The sequence below is a fragment of the Sarcophilus harrisii genome, chromosome 2 (genome assembly GCF_902635505.1).
Source record: "Sarcophilus harrisii chromosome 2, mSarHar1.11, whole genome shotgun sequence".
NCBI lineage: Eukaryota > Metazoa > Chordata > Mammalia > Dasyuromorphia > Dasyuridae > Sarcophilus > Sarcophilus harrisii.
In genome coordinates this window covers 21,134,284-21,149,642 of record NC_045427.1, presented here as the reverse complement: position 1 = coordinate 21,149,642, position 15,359 = coordinate 21,134,284, and the positions used below count along the sequence as shown (strand labels likewise).

General features: G+C 33.5%; 1 protein-coding gene across 7 annotated transcripts in view; it reads left to right on the top strand.

Annotated features, from left to right (window-relative positions):
• ZNF638 (zinc finger protein 638) overlaps positions 1–15,359 on the top strand; it is a 140,185-nt gene that overhangs the window by 60,742 nt on the left and 64,084 nt on the right. For all 7 annotated transcript variants that reach the window (XM_031949724.1, XM_031949722.1, XM_031949723.1 and 4 more), the window contains exons 2-4: positions 7,805–9,326; positions 12,902–12,963; positions 14,829–14,867. In XM_031949724.1, coding sequence (XP_031805584.1) covers positions 7,805–9,326; positions 12,902–12,963; positions 14,829–14,867 — 1,623 coding nt within the window. The remainder of the gene's footprint in view (positions 1–7,804; positions 9,327–12,901; positions 12,964–14,828; positions 14,868–15,359) is intronic.

Sequence of the window (15,359 nt, the reverse complement as noted above, 5' to 3'; positions counted from 1 at the left end):
GACATATAAATGAATCTCTAAAAATCTCTGTTGAATTGCGATTTTCTCAATTGCAAAGTAGGAGTGATATTTACATTGTCCATCTTGATGGGGGATAGTTTTGACAACATGTAAATCACTTCAGAATTTTAAAGTTCTATATAAATATTTGCTGTCATGAATTAATCTGGATAATTCATGATTGGAAGATATTTTTAAACTTGGCAAGGCTGCCTTTATCAGTTTGCTTTTTCTGGATCCTTTTGACAACTTGCTTATTTTTCTAGGTGATAAATCTTTTTGTCTTCATAAAGTGTAACCTGTTGGCAGTTTGAGAATATCAATTTTGGAGCATGTTGACATCTTTACTACTGTTGTCTTGATTTAGCCTTATACAAGGAATGTTCTAATTATATAGTTTATTTCAAAGTTTTAGTTATTCTGGCATATAGTGCACTGATAATGACTTGACTGTCTCATTTAATGTGAATCTTTTTGAGCAGATTTGGAAAAAAACAGAAGATAGTTTTGTGTTTTAGATTTAACTTAATACAAAGGAAAATTGAATTAGAGTAGACATAAGAGAGATTAACATTTTTTTGGTGTACTTGAACTCCTTTATCATTCTTGGTAAAGCCTTTGCACTCTAAACTGATGTTTTTAAATGCATATAGGATATATTGCTAGGGAAACCATTATTATTGGTTTATTAAATACAATTATTGCTATGTTTTTAAAATTCATGGACCCCTTTGGGGACTCCAAGGGGACACTCACAGATAGCTAGCTACTTAAGAACCCTTTCCATACTGTATTATATATTCCTTGCTGTCAGATTGGTAGTTTTTGAGAGAACTCTTCCAGATTGTTTGCTTTTGCAACCTCTTGCTGGGAGTTCCCACTACCTAAGGGACAATGAACTTTTGTGTAGTTTTTTTTTTTTTTTTACTAGTAAATTTTGAGAAGAGAATGTGAGACTAACTTGCTTGCTGTAATCTATACCAAAACTTTCTTTCCTTGTTCTAAAACCCCATCCCCTCTTCACTACAGTCCAAGCTCTGTTATAGTAGCAATACTCTTAATACGTGTAACCAAGTTTCTAGAAGTAGACTTACTTATTTTCTATTATATATAATTATTGATCATTAAACTTTGCACCATCCTGAAAAGAACCAATGACTTTAAAGTATATTTGGGGAACTGCTGTTTAGGTGCCAATGCTGTTTGGATTTCCCTTCTGACATACTTAGGGTGGTATTGAAATAAGAAGATTAGTTTAATCTTAAAAGATGCGGGAGAAACAGTACAAAGCTTTGCCAACTAAGACTTGTTTCTGTTTTAAGTTTTTAAAAAGTTTTTGTGGGCCCCCTTGTTGCTTTGTACTGTATATCTTTTTTTTTTTTTTTTTTTTGGATGGCCTAATATTGTAAAACGCCAAAATTCTGTTACAGTAAATAATTTTGGCCCAAAGTTTAAGATCCCTGGAATTGAGCATATTCTAGGTCTCTTGCTAAATTTCTGAGTTTGCTTGAGTAAAGTAGAATGAATAAAAACCGACCCTTTTTGAGTTTGCCTTTCAAATTGGGAATTGGGCCTCTTGAGTATTGATCTTTTGTGAGTGGAATAATTCCCGGGATCTTACTGATTGACTATCTGAACTCAGGTCCCTGATAAATTGAAGATCTCAAATGTATCTCTTCCTCAAGTTGGAATGGGATAGCAGGAAGCTCTTGTCTTTGCTATTGGCCCACAGAAGAATCCTAACAAGTTATGATGGCCTTTCCTTCGTGCTGGTTCCTGTAAGACTATTTCCTAATAAAACTTCTGAAATCACTATCTAAGGCTGCTGGGTTCAGGTTTATTATTTCTTAGTTGATTTTAGATTTATAAAGCACTTTAATCACATGTGACAGAGATAACGGAATGGGAGGTCTTGAACAGGTATCAAGTAAGTGTCTGAAATGGAATGCACACCTATTCCTTCTGATTCTAAGATCATTTGGCATTTTGCATTGTTGCAGCTTGGCTTCTTCTGTCATCTGAAATTGTCCAGCATGTCTGACCAGTTTGACCATGGGCTTGAAATATATTTTCCTGCAATATCCATGGATAAAGGAAGAATCAAGAAATTTGGAGCAGAGTAGTACCGTGACTAGAGTGCAGAAATTATCTTCCAGAAGAACAGTTTAAATCCTGCCTCAGACACTTAGTAGGTGTGTGCCTGGGCAAGAAACTTTAGCTGTCCTAAACTCAAAAGTTCTCTTTTGTAAAGAGGGGGATATAAGGCCACCTTACAGAATTATTGGAACAACCAAATGAGTGTGAAGCATCTGACAAATCTTAAAGGGGCTATGTAAATGCCAGTTCCCATTAAACATATTTTCATAATGAACATTGCTGAATAATTTTTGGTTCTGTGCAAGATTTCAGATCTAGTATTGTAAAATTTAGCTATGACTGAAAACTTTATTTACCATACATACATATTGTGAAATGCAGCTTGTGAAATGGAATGATGCTTAATTCAACATGGAGATGTGTTTCAAGTATAGGGACTTGGTTAAAAGTTGAAGCTGTGCTTTCAATTCCAAGGGTAAGAAATCCTAACAGTCATCATCATCCTTAGAAGTTTTATGTTCAGTTTTTACATTTGTTTTAGGTAGCAGTGAGCTTTAAACTTTAAAGAAGTACAAGGATTTCTCTTTGTAAACAATTTATAAACTACTTGTTGAAATGATGCATATATAAAAAGAATAATATTTATGGAATTTGTCCATTCAGATTGAGAAAAGTCTAATTAAATATTAAATATGGTAGAGATTTTTAGCAACTTGGGGGGAACCAAATTGCAGAATTAAGACAGTGAGGGGAGAGGGTGTAGGCTCTGGGATGATTAGATCAAGAATGGAGGAGTCTAGTCATCTGTATGAGCAGTAGGGACATAGCCAGTAGATAAAATGGAAGATCAGTAAGAGTGGGATGATAGAGAAAGCAGTATGAAAAAGATGGAATGGAAATTCTCATTACTAGTGAATGACAAAGTTTGTTCTCAATTCTAGATGACTAATTAAGGGAAAAAACATCTTGGATCACAAGATTAGCAAGTACTGTTGAAGACTACTGCTTGTTTATGTTAACACATTTTTTTAATTCTTTTGATTTTTACATCAATCATTTCTACCAAAAAATGGATAAAATAAAACATTCCAAGTGTAAAGCATTAAACCCTTAATTATCCAGAAAAATCTTTTGGCCAAGAGTCTCATTTATGGATAATTTCCACATAACTACTAATTGTCTCAAGTATAGAACATAAATAACTGGATTTTACTTTTGTGATTGAGTACCCTACCCAAGTTGTGTGATATTGCATTCATAAATATACAAAATGTGATCCTTCTTTGGATTTCTAAAAAAAAGCGTGGCTTTTTTCTAATAATTATATATTTGCTTTGTTATGGTTTGGAAATAACACCCTTCCTCTATCCCACCTGGGGTGTCCCTCCCCTCCCCCTTTTTTCCCCTATAGGAAACCTTAACACTTAAAAAGTTGGTGATGGCTTCTAATTTTAGATGGTGTAACAGAGATGTCAAACAAATGGCCCTTGCAACATCTGCAGCCTGAACCAGATTAAAGTGTAATTGAGAAATATTTAACAAACTAGATAAAATTGTATTGAACTATAATTAAACTTACATTTTAAGTGTTACTTTGTAGCTCATACTGCAGAAATCCTTACATACTTTCTATTTGCATTTGATACCTGGTGTAATAGGTAGTATTGAATTTGGGAGTCAAGAATGACTGACTGTATACCTGCCCCATACATGTAATGGTTGTATAATTTAGCAAGCCATGCGACCTTTTTCAGCCTCAGTTTCTTCATTCGTAAAATAGTGATAATAGCATTTACTTTACAGGATCATTGTGAGATCCCAATGAGAGAGCGTACATTCCTTTGCAAACCTTAAAAGAGCTATGCAAATGCTAGATATTGTTACTTTTTCTATCTTTGTGTAACTTTCATGATTCATATAAACTATTGAGAGTTTTTTTTTGGTTTTTTTTTTGGGGGGGGGGTTGGTGTAATTTTTTTTTTCCAATAAGTAACTTGTTCACCAAGGTGAATATAAAGTTGAGTGCTGTTTAAAACCAATTATTAGCACTTAGGTTCTCTTGATAATTATTTCTCCACTTAAATGGTTTGTAAATTTAGCTATGGTGAGTGAAGAAATAAAAACCAGACAGTTAAAAATCCAGTGAGAAAACAGCCATTTTTAATAAAGTCTCTTGAAATATAGTAATATTTATTTACTAAATGCTTGTGATATAGTTAAAGACAAACAAAATAGTTGAAGAATCTAAGAAGATAAGAAAGTATCAACATTAATCTATTTCAGTGAATTTTCAGAAAGGCAGATGTTGAGCTAAAGCCACACCAACTCTATAAAAAAGCACAGAAGTAAATGAAAAACGTATGCTGACAAACTTGTTTAAGAACATTGACATTTTGTCTGGGATTCCCATTACTTGTCATTCTGTTTCACAACTTGGGAGTTTTGGTTCTTCATTATGATGTGTAGTTCATTTATTTGCATATTGATTTGCAGCAAGCTAGAAGGGACAATATAAAAGGATTCTCCATTCTGAAATGTCATATTAACCTTTTCTGGTTTTTCTCAGGCTTTTTAACTAACACTTTATTTTGTAATTTTTGGTATACTTATGTATTAAATGTAGCTATCTGTCTGCATGTCTAATCCCCCAAATAGAGGATAAAAACTTTATTAGTACAGAGATCTTCTGCCTAAATCTTGTAATTTTCCTGTGTAGCACAGTGCTCTGCACACAATATATACTTTAAAAATGTTTATCTTCATGTTTTGTGAGAGTTGAAGCACAAATATTCTCTTAAGATTTAATGACAATCAAAGTTAGGTTGGTATTTGAAGGGAATGCTTTATGTTTTATGTTGAACAGATTTTATCACAAAGTTTGATATTATCTTTAGAATACTTCAAGGAATACTTTTATGCTCCACCTTCAACATATCCTGGCCTTGTGGTCCTGGACAAGTTAATTTAGAGTGTTCTCAGTGATTGAGGCAATGTTGCCACTCCAAAAGGCAGAGATAATGTCACTTGGGCTTGATATAAGAAGTTTCCTTACCAAATAGGTCCCTATATCAGTGATCACAAGTCTAAGCCCTTATCCATACTTAAGTGTGGAAGATTGTTCTTGAACTCTGTTTGCTTCAGGAAAAAGAAAAAGATCCACTTTGCCCAAGAAAAATGAAAAGAAAACATTTTAGGGAGATTCTAACTTTTTAAATTCTATTTTGTTTTGAGAGCACATTTCAACCTTATTTTTAGAGAACACATTTTTCACATATTCTAAGTAGCTGAGATGAATCTTTGGAACTTTATTGTTGAGTTGGTACTTAGGGCCACTGCTTTTTAGCCTTGGGAGGGTGACTTTAGAGCTAAGAAATCAAGAAAGAACAAAAGAGAAAGACAAGAACTGAAAGTTGGTGTTGAAGGGTAATGGGGAAAAGTTTTCAAAGTTTTTAAATTATCATTATCAATATCATTATAAAATTCAAATTAAGTATTACTGTGATTTGAAATATATAAATATAAACATATTCTAATTTGTAAAGATACTTGAGTAATCATCAGCTTTTGTTTTAGAAATGACAAAGAAAAGCTCTCAATCTAGTCCTATAGAAAGAGTCATAATAAAGACCATTTTCTTTTATGGGAATTAATGGATATTGAGCTGATAAAAACCAGCACCAGACCATTGCTTTCATTTAAAAAAGCATGTGTTAAGCATTATACATGGTCAGCACCATTCTGGCTACCGGACAGATAATCTGTGGATAGCTTAACAGATAATCAAGAGTATACATATAGCTGGTACTCGTTATTACTAGTTTAAACAAATATTTGTTTACTGACAATAGAAATTTCATTCCATTACATTATTTTGTAAGAAACTTCATGGTTAGAGGTAGAAATGTAGGAATTATTTTAAGAAATAAGCTAGGGTATGGATATAATAGGAACTAAAATATAATGCACTGATACACACACACATATAAGTGTATATATGTCTTGGAGTAGAACTAGGAAAATGGAGGGAATTTCAGCTGTTTTGGAAGAAGACATGTCAAGAGAACTGAGTTGGGGCTGGGCATTTTCAGATTAACCATAGCAAGTCCCACAAGAAGTTTCATGTTTTTCCTCTCCTAGAGAACAGAGGGATATCTTCAGAATACAACCAAAAATTCAGGACCTTGGCTTTTTGCTGATTGCATAGACTAAAACGACTAAATCATATTTCACTTCGGGAGTTGTCTTAAAATAGGTTTTGTGTAATTTCAGAGCCTCCTTGCACCACAAAATCTCTCCCCTGTTTATTGAAGCCTTAGGTCCTTAAGAAAAAAAAGAAAAGAAAAACATATTGATTTGTGCTTGTACAAGGTGGACTAGACTTAGAATGGACTAGTCTAGTTACAGTCTAAAGTTTGTGTAGGGAATAAATAAATACATAATAAAGTTGAAGTAATAAAGTGAAGAATATTGTGTAGGACCTTGAAATTGTCTATAAAGAATTGTCACTATTAGAGGCAGTGAGGAGCCATTAAAGAATTTGAAAAGGCTGGTTATAATGATGAAAAAATTATTATGGAAGACTAGTTAGGTGACTACATTTAGACTGGATTATAGAAGAAGGGATTAACTAGTTTAATATTATTCTCCAGTGTACAGGATAATAACATGCATAAAAATATAGGAGATATGGATAAATTTGTAGTCTGAACTAATAAATTTTAACTAACTATACTTAAACAGACTACGTGATGTGAAGACAGGCACCAGTGCATGATCTGTACTTGGCCACCCATGCTGTGGTGTCGAGCATAAAGAGTAGTTGACTAGAAGCTCTTTGAAGCCTAATATTGCCTGCCTGCCATATGCTGGCTCCTAATTGGGGTGGGGGAGGGGGAGATGGACTGGGATGACAGCAGTACCTTTTCACTTAACATATCTTCAAGAAATTTTGATCATTTTGATCTTCCATGTTTTCTCTCCTTGGAGAGAAAATTTCCACAAAGTTTGTGCCAACTTACGAAAAACAAAACAAAACCCTGTATTTACCTAGAATTCATTGTTAATGCACGATTGTTTATTATTGGGACTTCCAATATAATTATTAATGGAAATTGTTTCTCCAGTTATGTTAAATTGATACTGAAAAAAAATTCTGTAGTTGTGTTACTTTACATTGCATAGGAATAATTAATGAACCAGTTTACTTGCTATATGTTACTTAAATATGTTTCTTAAAAATGTTAAGTTTTACTATTCTGTGGGCATGCTATTTTATAATTGAGAATTTAAAATTTTTATGAATTTATCAGTCTAAAGTGTTAAACATATAATTTTTTTTTTTGCCAACATAATATTTGTAACATTACAGTTGCCTGAAATATCCCAATTTTGGGGGAAAAAATTTAAAAGTTTTAAAAACCATTGGAAGTCATTGCCCAGCACCTTGGACAGCTCTTGTTACTCCTTGGTAGAAGATGGGGAATGTCCAATTACTACTATGTCGAAAGTATTTGTGTTTTTAAGAACAAGAAGGAAAATGCACTGGGATTATTGATTTAAATTTTTCCTGAAGCTTCATTCTAAAGGCATTTGAAATTTAGCTTGATTTCATGATTTAACATTTCATAATGTTTTTCACTGGCTATAGAATCCACTTCATAAAATAGTTTGAGTTAAAATGATCTAATATTTGTGTTTTAACTTTCAGCTTTGTGTTATTCTTGGAAAATTTCGCACCACTTGTGAATTCCTTGAACCTGGGCATTGCAAACCCACTTCTGTTGGGCCCATCTCCTTTGCAGTTTGCTCAGATTAAGACACAGTTGGCTCTACAACAGCTGAATGCAGTTGCTTCACATGGTTCAGCATCACCTTATTCTTTATTAAATCAATCATTCTTGAAAATAGCCATGTCGAGACCAAGGTTTACTCCTCGAGGACACTTTCCAGGTCAAAGGCCACAAGCACCTAACCCTTCTGGGATGAAGCCTCATGGAGGATATATGAGAACTGAAACAATGGGTATACCAAGATTACACCCATCGGGAAGACCCCATGGAATTGCACAAAGATTTGGAGGCCATGAGTCTTACCAGAGCATGGGCCCCCATAGGACAAATGTTCAGATGATGCAACACCGAACTGACCCAAGATTGGCCAAAGAAAAAATGGATTTTCATGAAGCTCAGCAAAAGAAGGGAAAACCTCACGTTGGTCAGTGGGATGATAGTCCTCGTCCATCTGGAACAACAGGACTGAAACGTGGTTCTGCAACACACATTACAGACCAGAATCCTAAAGTACATAGTCGCTATACAAAGGAAAGCGCATCAAGTATTTTAGCAAGTTTTGGATTATCCAATGAAGACCTAGAGGAACTCAGTCGATATCCAGATGAACAATTAACTCCAGAAAACATGCCATTGATACTAAGGGATATAAGAATGCGTAAAATGGGGCGCTGGTTACCTAATTTACCTTCCCAGAGAAGTGGTAAAGAAACCCTTGGTGGTGAGACAGTTTCAAGTAATGTGATTGATTATGGACATGCCAGTAAATATGGTTATACAGAAGATCCATTGGAAGTACGAATTTATGACCCTGAAGAACCGACTGAAGAAAATAAGAATGAATTTCAGTCCCAGCAGAATATTTCTGTCTCTGCTCCAAATGTGATATGTAATACAATGTTTCCAGTTGAAGATTTGATCAGACAGATGGGTTTCCAAAGTGAGTCCTCCAATAATCAGTCATTTTTCCCAGTTGATAGTACAAACAAGATGTCAAATTTAAGCATGACAGGACAATCAGTCCTTGAACCAGTGAACTCTGTGAGCCAATCTATTAGTCAAGCAATGAGCCAGTCACTTATTTCTTCAATGAGCCAATCTCTGATACCACCTCCTATGAGCCAGCAGTCCTTTTCAGCTGAGTTAATTACACCTGTAAGCCAACAGGAGAGGATTTCGCATGAACCTGTGATTAATTCATCTAACATGCATATTGGGTCTGGAGGTGGGAAAAAAAATTACTCATCAGAACCTGATGCTCCTATTCAATCTCCATTTGGAATTGTAAAAGCATCTTGGCTGCCCAAGTTTTCACAGGCAGGTGCCCAGAAGATGAAGAGACTTCCAACTCCTTCTATGATGAATGATTATTATGCTGCATCTCCAAGAATATTTCCACATATGTGTTCTCTATGTAACGTAGAGTGTAGTCATTTGAAGGTGAGTGGTTTCTAAAGATCACTGTATAATTCTCAGCGCCTGAGTAAATTATATTCTACATTCTGATGTGTTCTGGTATTTATTGGAAATTAAACTGACAGGCAATTAAGTCTGAGCTTTATGTAAACTATAAATTTTTGAAGATCTTAAATCACAAATTATCTGAATAAGATTATGGTATTTCTCTGCTTGGATGAGAACTTAATTCTATGGATCATGTAAAAAGTTGATATGTTGCATTTATCTTTGGTACATCCTTTGGAGATCCTCAACAGCCTTGCACATATCTATGTGTTCAGGGCTAGTGACGTTTAAAGCTGATTTAAGTGTGTTATTGGGCAATATGGGCCAGATAACTTTTAATACTTAGAAGTGAAGAAATAGAAGACTAAACAAGCTAAGTTTTCCAAGATGAGAATATGTCAGAAATAAGTTAAACAATATTAACACTCATTGAGTATATTGTCTCTTTAAACAAAGCTTGTTTTCATGTTGACTAGTTCAGGGATTCTTAGCTTCTTTGTATCACATGCACTCCTTTGGAATTCTGGTAAAACCAATAGACAACTCAGAATGTTTTTGAATTTAGAAAGTAAAATACATAAAAAGGAAACTAAGATTGAAATACATTTATCAGAATTTTAAAAACAGCTTTACAAGTCCTACACTAAGACTCTGGTTTAGATTTTTCTTTGGGAAATACGCAAAACTGGGATATATTGCCTCTTCATAAACGGAATTAGTAACATACTGAGGCTTTTTTAATGCTTAGCACTTTTTTTTTTTAAGAGACTGTAAAATGATGACAATATGGAGAAATAAATGTAAATTCATTAGGTTTAGATACTTAACGGTTAGTGTAGTATTGTCACATGTTAATATTATAGAGGTATTGAAGAGTGCGAAAAGTAAGATTTTTGATGTAATGTGGTATATACATATTCTTTTTTACAATAAATATGCGGAGTTCAGGATGAAATGCTTTATAGTTTGTTTACTTATGATATGCTTGTGTAAATTATTTTCTGCTAAAATTCTTTGTAATTTGTAGTCTAGATTCTTGGGCTCAAAATATGAGGGGGGGGGGGAATCCTTTTTATAGGAGCAGGTTTATATAAAAGACCCTTTTTGCTTCGTACCTTAACCATTGTTTTTGAAACCTATCAACTTTTGCCCAAGCCCAAGATTATGAGTTTTCCTGTCATCTTATTCTTATTTAGTCTAAATCCTTATCTTCTCTTCCCTTAACGACATTCTTTACTTACTAATGATCAGCCTCTGGTGCTTTTTTCTGGAGCTGGGGCAATTGACCTAAGACGACCTCTGTAGAGGTAAAATGTCTTGGGGTTGTCGCCATATTCTTTTAGTTTTAGCTCCTTTAGAAACAGGTCATAGTCTGTTTAAGGAAAAAATGTCAAGTGATCTTTATTTTCTGAGCCTGGAGAGACTAGAGGATTGTTACAATAGAGATTGAGGTGGAAATCAGAACATGTGAGGAAACTCATGTCAGATTCTCTTGTATGTATGTATTTAGGATAGAGTTTTGTATGAACTTATAAATTTCATTTCCATTTTGGGATGATTTTTAATGTTGTTCATGGAAGTAGATTTCAGTTTCTGTGAGAGGTATCCAATTTGGAATTGGTTACTTCTATCTTTGAAAGTGTTTAAGCAGTCTGGCCAGGGATTCTATAGAGGAGTCTGCTTAGGTGGAAAAATTGAATTAGATGACCTTTAAGGTCTCTTTTCGGTTTTATGTTCTTTCTATTTAAAGACAGAATTTTATTTCCCTTCTCGTGTTTCTTTAGCATTAAATTTGTCTTCTTGCAGGATTACAAAATTGCCTCCACTTCTAGTTATTAGACACTTCACTGTGATAAAATTTTCACATGACAAAATATTTAAATACTTGTAGCTCAGGAAAAATTACTTTTTAAATAGCATCAGGGGCTTCTATACAAAATGTACTTGGATAAGGAAATGTAAAAAAGTTATTGTATATTTGGTCAGTAGTTCACAGGTAAACTTTTAATCATAAGGGAAATTGATTTGGAACTGGTTTAGGTTTGGATCCCATCTCTTCCTTTTATTACCTATGTGGACAAGTCCTTTAACTTTTCTGGGTCTGCGTTTCCTCACCTGTAAAATGGGATTGGGTCCCTTAAAATTTTAAATTGACAGTGTTGACCGGATTATGTTAAGGGTAGTCTGTGTTAGGGGCAAAAGTTTTAAGTTGGTCAAATTCAGAAAATTTAGGGAGCAAATGAAGAAATGGTTAAAATCATTAGAAGATTTACAAACAATACTGTTCTGGGTCTTCTTACATCCTATCATTTCAACATTTCCCTTTATCTCTGAGAGAGGAAAATTGCCTTCTGGACATTTTCATAATTTAGATGCCATTGTTGGAGATTTCTTACCCTAGACATTGGAGGAAGCACTGTCAATCTGTAGGTAATGCTACTGTTAACTTCTTTTGTTTGCAAGAAGTTTTGTTAAAATTTCCCACTTTTAGTTCCCAGTCAGCATTTCCTGGAAAAAAATTTAAAAGTCCATCTGGTTACACTCCTAAATGACTGTTGGTTCAGGGCAGCCATTTGGAATAGCTTTGCCTCTTTCTGCTTTAAGATAAATTCTGCAGTTAGTAGCAATTGATGGCTTGACTTATGTACTCTCAGCAGTGATATTAGCAGCAAACTAATATTTGAAACAAGGGAATTGTGTACTTTTGCTTTTTGCGGGGCTCGCTACATAAAATAGTTTTCTGGTTCATGTTGGAAAAACAAAACCACATTAAACAGTATGTTTTGTTTTCAGGTAGTTCTTCTGGTTCACTTAAAGAATTGTACTCTTTTTTTTTTTTTTTTGTGCTTCAGGAGCTGATGAGATGCATTTGTGACTTGAGGGCACTGAGTAATGCCCAATATTTAATTTTTATTATATATATAATGTGTTATTTTTAAATGAAAGTAAGCTTTAACTGTATTTTTAGAGTATATGGAACCATATCCTTGTATAGATTTAATGGTGATCTCTTTTTGAAAATATATATCTCATGAGTGACAGGATTTTATAGCATGGATTTATATTGCCAACCATTTATATGTATTTGCAGGCCACATGCCATAAAGACCATTTTCTTTAAAACATAGGTGGTCTCTGGCATTTCTGTTTTCTTTTGATAAAAATGGAACACCTATCCTTTAGGGTTTTGTTAAAAAAATTTTTTTAATGAGTTTTTTTTTTGAGATGTGTGCAATTTAGACTCGAAGTCTTGCCTATAAAATGAAAGAAGGTAAACACAATTTTTGTTGTAGTTTAATTTTTCAGCAACATCAGTAAGTTGATGTTGATTTGGGGCTTTATCTTGTCTTTTGTCAAGTTTATTAAATATAAATTTCAATATGCTATTATAGTTGTGTATTTTAGTTTTGGAGATCAGTTTAATTACTGAAACAATTGGGGGGGAAATGGAAAAAAATGCTTAACAGCTGACTTTAAGAATTCATAATTATAGTGGACATGTCATGATATGGCATATTCTAACTTAAGCACTTTTCCCCCTTTTCTAATAGAATTGGATTCAGCATCAGAATACACCTGCCCACATTGAGAGCTGCCGGCAGTTACGTCAACAGTAAGGAAATTTATTTTTTCTTGGCTAGATAAAAGACTTTTAGGATGCCTTTTGGTACCTTTCAATCCGAGACTTTTTTGGAAAATATTTAAGGTATTTTCATGTAGCTTTTGTTAATTTTACAAACATATAGTATTTGGTTCATTTAATGGTAGGAAGAATATTTTGAATTAGGAAATGAAAAACTTTCTAATGATTTTTTTGTTTGGTTTACTACACTACTCTGGGCACAAAATCATTGAGTTGTTTCTCTCAATATGCTGATATTATTTATTTATGGGTGTATCTTTTTTGGTTTCTTTGTTCCTTCAGGAAAAACCTACTTTGGAAAAGTAGTTCTTTTTTTGTTTGTTTGTTTGTTTTTCTTTGTATTTTAAGATTCATTCATTAGCTGTATATTAAGAAGCACTGTTGATGTGCAACAGTTTGGTGCTGGGGAAACAAAGACAATAATAGAAGTCCTATTTCCCCTTTGTCTACAAAGTATAAATAGTTGGAGGAGCTGTTTTATTATCTGACTTGTTCCAGAAAACTGCTGTGTGCTTTTTTTTTTTTTAATTGTACCATAATAAAATATACTTTATTGATATAGAACTTGTATGCATGGGTCCTCAATTCCATATCTGATGGTTTCTTGCATACATGCACATTGACATAGATCTGTGGTCCCCCAAGAGGTATCCTGATTTCCTTCCGAGTCAGGTTAAATTCTTCCCTCAGGTCACATAGATAGTAAATATTTGAACTTTTCCAAAGTCTTCACTATTCATTATTTCAGGTTGCTGTAATAATCAGTCTTTTTAATCTCTTGTGCTGAGGTCTCTTGTAGAAAGTTTTTAACACTTTAATTTCATGCTTTAAATAAATGGATTAAATTGAGTTTGAAAACTGGACTCTTTAAATGGAAGACTTCATTCAAGGGGCTAGAATCTTTTCCTGATTGATGGGGGGTCAGTTATTTATTGTGTCGTAATCCAAAGCTTTTTTCCCCAGTCATGACTGATGATAGAGGAAATCCCACCAGACCATTTGTTATAATAGCTAAAATTAGTCTTTTGATGAAGTTGAATAAACCTTATAGTTAATTAACTTCATGGTTCTTATATCTATCTGCTAGTTTCAATGTTGCCTAATAGAATTTGAGACTTAACACGGGTTATATACAGAACATAAACTTAATCATTTATTAAGTTCTTGTATATTTTCCAAATATGATAGGGATATGAAGCAAAAATAGTCCTGTTTCAAGAAGTTTACGTTCTAATGGGGAAAGATTAGTACAAACAAGTTAAATAGAGTAGGTGTCACACACTTAAAGGTATTTTAAAGAATCCTAATTTCATGAAAAGTATTTAATTAGTTTTTTTCTAAAAGCAATATAAAACATTTTTAAGTTAAAGAAGGTTATAGTATAAAGTATATAATTCTTTGATATCCTGACATGTACCTTTACTCTATTACCAAATACTCTGTTATTCTGTCTGAAATTTTCCATACCACTTTGATAACATGAACTTGGCTTAACAAAATTCTTTCCATCTTCTTTTAGTTTGTGATTTCTGTGGTAGGAACGTTTTTACTTTAAAAAATTGAATTATAATCTGTACTTAGTCTTTGTGTCTAAATTAAGAACATGTTTAGTCAGAAGTTACAGGTGAATGTCTAACACAAGTAGCATAGTGGAATTGTTTTTTAAAAGTGGAAATTATTCTTCTAAACTTGGGATGTTTTGGAACAATCCATGTTTTTTATTGTAGTTAGAAACAAAAAGACTTATTGGGCTTCTATAAAATTTCATTTTTTTAAAAAAGTATCATATTGACAATCTAATTGTATTCATTAATGTCATTCCCCCCAAAAAACAGATATCCCGATTGGAATCCTGAGATCCTGTCTTCCAGGAGGTAATGATTTTTGCTAAAATCATTATTTTAAATATTTGAACTGTTAATTTAGTCCTCTTGAGCTTTTTATGACCCCATGGACCTCAGATGCCTCTTTTGTTATCTCTTGAAGTTTGTCTGATCTCAGGTTCATTGCTTTCCTGATACTTTCTATCCCTTTCATCCTTTTCCGTCCTCTTTATCTTTTGCTTTTAGTCTTTATCAATATCAAGGTCTGTTTTTCAGTGTATCTTGTCTTTTCCTCATATAGCCAAAATATTTTAGCTTTAATAATATTTGTCCTTCCAATGAATATTTTGAATTAATTTAAGCATTGATTGATTGATCTCTTTGCTCTCCAAGGGACTCTCCAAAGTCTTTTCCAGCATCACAGTTTGAAAGTGTTGATTGTCTGTGGTGCTCAGCTTTCCATATAGTGCATCTCTCACAACTATACATTACTCCTGGAAAAAATCATAATTTTGAGTTTTACAGACTTTTGTGACACCAAGG